This window comes from Scatophagus argus, chromosome 20 (assembly GCF_020382885.2).
Source record: "Scatophagus argus isolate fScaArg1 chromosome 20, fScaArg1.pri, whole genome shotgun sequence".
Lineage (NCBI taxonomy): Eukaryota > Metazoa > Chordata > Actinopteri > Scatophagidae > Scatophagus > Scatophagus argus.
This window is the reverse complement of record NC_058512.1, coordinates 15689607-15695815: the sequence shown is the minus strand read 5'-3', so window position 1 is coordinate 15695815 and position 6209 is coordinate 15689607. Positions and strand designations below refer to the sequence as shown.

The window sequence follows — 6209 nt, the reverse complement described above, 5'->3', positions numbered from 1 at the left end:
AGACCTGTTTATATTAGAATCAGTTTTACAGATATGACAGATGAGCATATTTCAATAGTAAACTCATCTAAATATCAATTGCAAGGCACTTTGTTGTTTCAATGAAACCCCCGTGACCAGCTGTCCCCTCACATATGTGTGTGACCTAAGATGACACATGAGAGAAATTTACAAGCTACAATCACATGGTTCACTTCCTGAATCTGAGTAGGATCTTATGATTGTGACTGTAAATCTGAGTTTTAGGTTTTACTGCAAAACACTGCAAAAAAGAGAGAAAAACTGTACTCAATAATGCTTTAATATTTGTTTGTTCCACTCAAAACATTGCTTTTTTAATACTTCAAAAACATCAAAGTCTTTAGGGTGAGTTTCATTTAAAGTTTCAGTAGCACTGTCTTATCAACATAGTCACAGCCCTCCTTTCCTAACGAACAGAAAGTCATTTTTTCATCTGTAGTGTCATAACACCTTCAACTGTTTAAGGTTGTCAAAAGTATTAATACTTTTTCGATACCACATGTTTAAAAAGATACAATATGTGGAATTCAGATATCGTCACAACCTCAGTTGGTTGGTCAACTCAACAGCCTGTCAGTATGCTTCAAGCTGTGGATGACTTCCTTCCTTGCAAATTTATTGTACTTCTGCTGTGGACGTTTCAAATGCTTTGTTCCTCTTTGAATCCATCACACACTTTCAGGATAAATCAACATAAAGAGAAGAGTTTAAGTGAGCAACACTCTCCACTGGAGACTAAAATCCATTTTCCACACACATTACTCACTTAGATGTCTGCTGCTTCGGTCCTTTTAACCTATTTAATTAAGAAATTATATCCAACATCCCTTGTCAAAGACAAATGCTTTAACTTTGAAAGTCCAGCTGAATTCAAGTGAGCAACTGAGGCCAGAAACCAAAGAGAGACAGAAACTGATCACATTCATTTAGAATGACCGAAACTTTCCACATCCAGATGGAGTTTAATCCAACCTTAAGTGTTGAGCAGCTCATTCTTCACAATTCACTTTTATGCCCTCCCCAGTATTAAAACCTTCACAAATATTAAGTGTGCCCAGACCAATAGAACAACACACAATATTAGTCAAGTCAGTAGTTTCCATTTAGTGTCCAGAGCATGAACTAAAGAGAGAGGGATGCAAAAAGCTTGTCCTCTGTCTGAACGGCCCATACCATCAGACCTGACCCAGAAGAGGGAATGAGATGAAATAACCGAGGACAGAGCCCACGATGACCCCAAGAAAGATCCAGGTGTTGTAGGACATGACGCACAGCATCAGCATGTAGCCCAGAGACACCTGCACTATGTGGAGGAGTGTCTGGATACCGTGCAGCAACAAGCTGAACAGGAAAGAGAGGTACAATACTCTATATGAGAAGATCATTACTTTAAATATGTAATTCAGGAACATAGTGTGAATTCAGACTCAGAACGCTGAATTACTTCACTAGTCAAGGACACAGGTTACATATTGTTTTTGCATTCAGTCATTATTACAGAGCAGGTGATACTTAACATAAAAGTAGGTCATTGTTCAGTACGACTAGTGTGTGTGGGAAATACTCAACCCTGTGTGAATGGGAGTGCACAGATACGCACAAAATCACAAAGAAAGCCACAGACTGCTGCCAAAGGCATCAGTAGAATGATATGAAGCTCAGAAATTAGACAGAAATCACTCAAATCCGCATGTTTGATTTGATGTTTGATTTCATAAGCACTAGACTGGTTAAGTAGGATCAAGGAAGCAAATATAACTGCTTGTACGTGTATTAATTCAAGTTGATTTTTCTATGAAAGCAAAGTTGTGCCAGTGTAAGAATAAATAAAGAAGTTAGTTATTATTTAAAAGAAAAAAAAATAGCAAAAATTGCAACACAGAGGGTTTAGGTTATGATGTAAACATCAACTGTTTGTCTAACCATGAGATTTTTGAGAGGCAGAGATGGGCCTCTATTTTCTTCTGATCTCTAGGACATTACCAATTATCATTTGATGAAAATCTGCTTCTAATAATATCTTATGTTCTATTATTTATGTTTGGAGTAAAATCCTTTTTGGGGAGGGGGGGGGTCCTGACCTGTGTCTGGTGTACCTGTGTCTGGTGTTCAGAGCAGGGGGTTCCATGGGGGTCAGCGAGGATTCAGAGGGGGTGCTATCCAGTACGGTGTTGCTGTCACTATGCATCGACTGAGCGGTGGCGTACACAGACGGAGCCCGGGCCAGCTTTGAGCTACATCCCAACCACACTCTCCACACTTTGAGAACCTCGTACAAGACCGTCAGCAACAAGACCACAAACACAGACAGCACCATCCCTGGAGACACAAAAACACCAGTGAAACACTTATTGCTTCATAGCCCCCTTGGCTGTTGTGTGACATGGTTTGACAAAATATATGTATCTAAATCAAATACGTGACTAAATGGTCAAATATTTTCTAATCTACACTGACGCAGTCACTTAGAAAATGTGGATATGTAGTCAAATGGGGGGAAAAAAGGTTTCTCACATAAGTTATGTTTAGTGTAACTGAGGTACTTCTCAGTATATACTTGGTCACAATTCTTTAATAACAAAAATGAAAGGATCCCTACAAAAATGCACATTGTGAGTTTAGGTTTAAAAAAATACATTTTAAACTCTGAGATATTGGTATTGGGTTCAAGTCACACTTTTGGTCAGGCTCTAATACTGAACACACTGATGAAGGACAGAGGAAAAACAAGAAGGTCGCCTCTATGTTGCAGATGGATTATGAAAACAGGCCTACATTTGAATCTAGACTAAGCAATAAAAAGGAAGAAAAATGCTACAAAAGTTCCAGAAGCCTGTTATTTCAAGCTTTTATATTTTCAGTGTATATTTTCCTAAATTGATTAAGTCTGATGTGATATCAGCTGACCCATGACTAAAGGAATTTCTGTTGACAACTACAGTATTTTCTAAACAGAAGAACTTGTTTTGAGGAGTTATTGCCCCTGGGAGCCATTTCTCTTTGGTCTAGATGCTAGAACTCACTTACCTGCAGGCCCGTGCACATCCCAGAAGTCAAACAGCAGTGTCACGCTGCTAGACACTTCAAAAGTCATCTGAAAAAAGAAAAGAGAAAAATATGAAAACATGAAACGCCTGTGTAATTAATGCAGTACCAGGTGTTACAAAAACACTGACCTCAGCTTCCATGTCACCAAGATCAGTGATGTAAGACTGAGAGCTACTACACTGCTCTGTCCTCACTCCTCTCCCCCTTCATTTTCTGGTGCAATCATTCAGAACATTTTCCGTTACAAACCTAAGCAAACTTTACTCTCTTAAATAAAAAATAAAAATAACCCAGACCGTCATAATAAAGAAGTATTCCTCAATACAAATATTACATTTAAGAATCAAATACCCAGACAGAAGAAAACAAAATACCAGAGATAAAGAGGGAAATGCATAATTATTTCTATATGCTCTAAACCTCTTCTGCTCAATGTTAATTTTTGGATTCCTTACAAAATAAGAAAAAAAAAAAGTCCAATTCAGGCCATTCTAAACAAATCTACTCAGCTGCTCCTTCTCCACAATTATGATATGTGTTGTCCCACAAAAGCACATTCTGTTCTGCCCTTCAGCTGCAGATATGTGACTGACAGAGGAATGTACTGTTCGTGTGGGTACGTTACACAGGCTGCTTCCTGTTCCTGCCAAGTTCTTCCCTGCTAATTCACCACCTGTACTGGCATGAGTGTCTCTCACCAGCTACACAATAGCCAACATTTTCAAATGGAACCATATTCCAAGTTTGAATACTTATTTCATCTTTCAGGCAATTTAAAGACAGTTAAGAAATGCACCACTGTGTATTAAATGTGGTTTATAGGTTTTAAGGTGTACATCATCTAACCAAGATGTCCATTAGAATCTGGCCAATGAGTATTTATTGCATACCACTTGACTTTCAACTATCCAATTACAGGCAAAGAGCAGTAAATTCATCAAATGATAATTCCAGTTTTGCCATAACTTACTAACGTAGCTCTGGTCATCATGACAAGGCAAGAAGCACGAGCACTGAGCTGATCAGATCATCTGTAATGGTGGTATAAGATAATCACTGAACAAGGAAACTGGCCTGTAAAATGTAATGGATGTTTACAACGATTGGGTTATTCATTACTCCTCTAAATACATCTTGAGTTTTGTCTGACTGCTCATGTTTCTTTCCCCATCAGACTGCAGTTAACCAAACCAACCAAAATAAGAGCTGATAGGATCTGAACTTCTGAAATGGAGATGACCATGATCGACTTTTACAATTAAAGCAACAAGTCGACAAATTGCGCAAAAGTTCTGCAGCAGTGAAATACCCAGGCAGCTCGAACACATACAGAGTAAATATAGTTAAGCTGAGTCAACAATCTAACTGCAGCAGGCAAGGGTGATCATTGTGAGCTTATCGTTCAAGTCACCAGAGAAAAACCTACATTTACTTGCCAGGTGAAAGAAACTGTAAACCGAGAGAGCGGTGTTTTCACTACAAACACTCTCACTGCGTTTGTGTTTTTGCATTATGTTGCCCATATGCACTTTACATCTTTTGAGTTGTTTCTCCAAACTACAAGCTGTTGGTTGCCATTTATGTGAGTAGCATATGTGAACCAACCTGCAAAAGATTCAGCAGACCTCAACCATAAGATATCAGAGCTGAGATGAAACGTTTATTTTCAGGTCTCACGACTCAAAGCAGAATAAACCCCAGTTTGTGTCTCTCACGTATTAGCATTACAGGTGTGACACATTCTGGGGCTATTAAACTATTTAATGATACACATGATGCACCACGGGGATAACGAGCACACATGATTTAAATGGGTTAATGGGCAATGACTTGATATCAGGAAATAGCAGCTTTCAGGGGAATAGTATGCTGATGATATGATCAGGTCATGTTTCAGTTTTACAAAGATGTTGACCAAATGAATGCTGAAAATCAAATCACAAAAGGAGTTGTTCAGCTGTGTTAAGTGCCACATCTAAGTGAGCTGACCCGCATTTTCCCAAAGTGTTGCTTCAATGGACTCCTTGAAACTGCCGATAGCCAAAAGGTTTCACATTTTTCAAGCTGTGACATGTAGTACTAACTCGCCCTCTCTTCTCCAAACTGAGTTCACTGTCGAAGTACAACTTAAAAGTATCATTGTGTTCCACTCCGTTTCTTATGGTCTGCTCCCTTAAGTCTAAAGCGTAAGATTTCACTGGAACGAGTGGCTTAACGCCACACTAGAAAACAATTTTCAGATGCAAAAGAACTTAACACGTTAAGTTGACTACAAACGCACAACTTACGGGCATCATGGTGAACTTGCTGAGCGCAGGCTAACAGCACGGTTTCAGCAGTGGGTGACTCCAATGGCCCATTCCCCACTTGTCCAGGCTTGGCTTGTTCGAGTGCACTCAAGTACAAACCATTTCTCGAATACACATTACAACCAGTGACCCAGCTTCGCTCCACACAGCCCTGTTAGGCTACCACCTGACTTCAATCAGTGAACAAAGGCTGACGGTTACTGGAGTTTTTATAGTCAGCAACGGGAAACAAAGACTCCACTACAAAACCCATCCAAAAGGCCAGCTCAAGTCAAGTTTCAGTGTTTCGGAAGACGAAATAGTATCGTCTGCATGGAGCAGGGCGGGTGCAAATGACAAATATCAACATTACAACCAGCTAACGTTAGGAAAGAATAGTTGCGAAAGGGAACTATAGAAACGCGACGCATGCGCAATGGATCACGTGACAGATGGGGTAACCGAAGGCATTCGGTAAATTTCGACTACGTTCGCAGTAAAATTTACTGAAGGACTGCAAAGACCGACGAGTCCCGATTTCATGTCCCATCTCATCTAAGCGATCCCGCTGCTGGGTGACTATTTTTAACTCAGTGTTAAATTAAACCCACCCAACCTTTTACTCAACAGACTATACCGAGCATTTGCGTTAATGAAACAACTGAGCATTTTCATAGTGTGTGCCAGTGAGGTGTTTATGTAGCCTATCAGACAGCAATATAACATTTTCCCCAGATATTCACATATACTCCTCGAAGTTAATGTCACTGTAAATTCTTTGTGTTTAATTCTCTCTGATTCTCTTCTTTTTGTTGAATGTGTTGTTTACACACCTGTAAAGTATCTTGAGAA

At 39.5% G+C, this 6209-nt stretch overlaps 1 protein-coding gene across 2 annotated transcripts; it reads right to left on the bottom strand.

Moving 5' to 3' along the window:
• Nucleotides 1–283: 283 nt before the first annotated feature.
• On the bottom strand, nt 284–5771 carry slc31a2 (solute carrier family 31 member 2). Of its 2 annotated transcripts, none has more exons than XM_046374756.1 (4): nt 5358–5771; nt 3049–3115; nt 2103–2340; nt 284–1362 (listed from the first exon to the last, which is right to left on the bottom strand). In XM_046374756.1, exons 1-4 carry the CDS (start codon nt 5364–5366, stop codon nt 1197–1199), a joined length of 480 nt encoding a protein of 159 aa, XP_046230712.1. In that variant the 5' UTR covers nt 5367–5771; the 3' UTR covers nt 284–1196. The 2 variants fall into 2 exon arrangements, with proteins under 2 accessions (XP_046230712.1, XP_046230714.1); XM_046374758.1 differs by having other exon boundaries at nt 2118–2340; nt 5358–5762.
• Nucleotides 5772–6209: the final 438 nt, after the last annotated feature.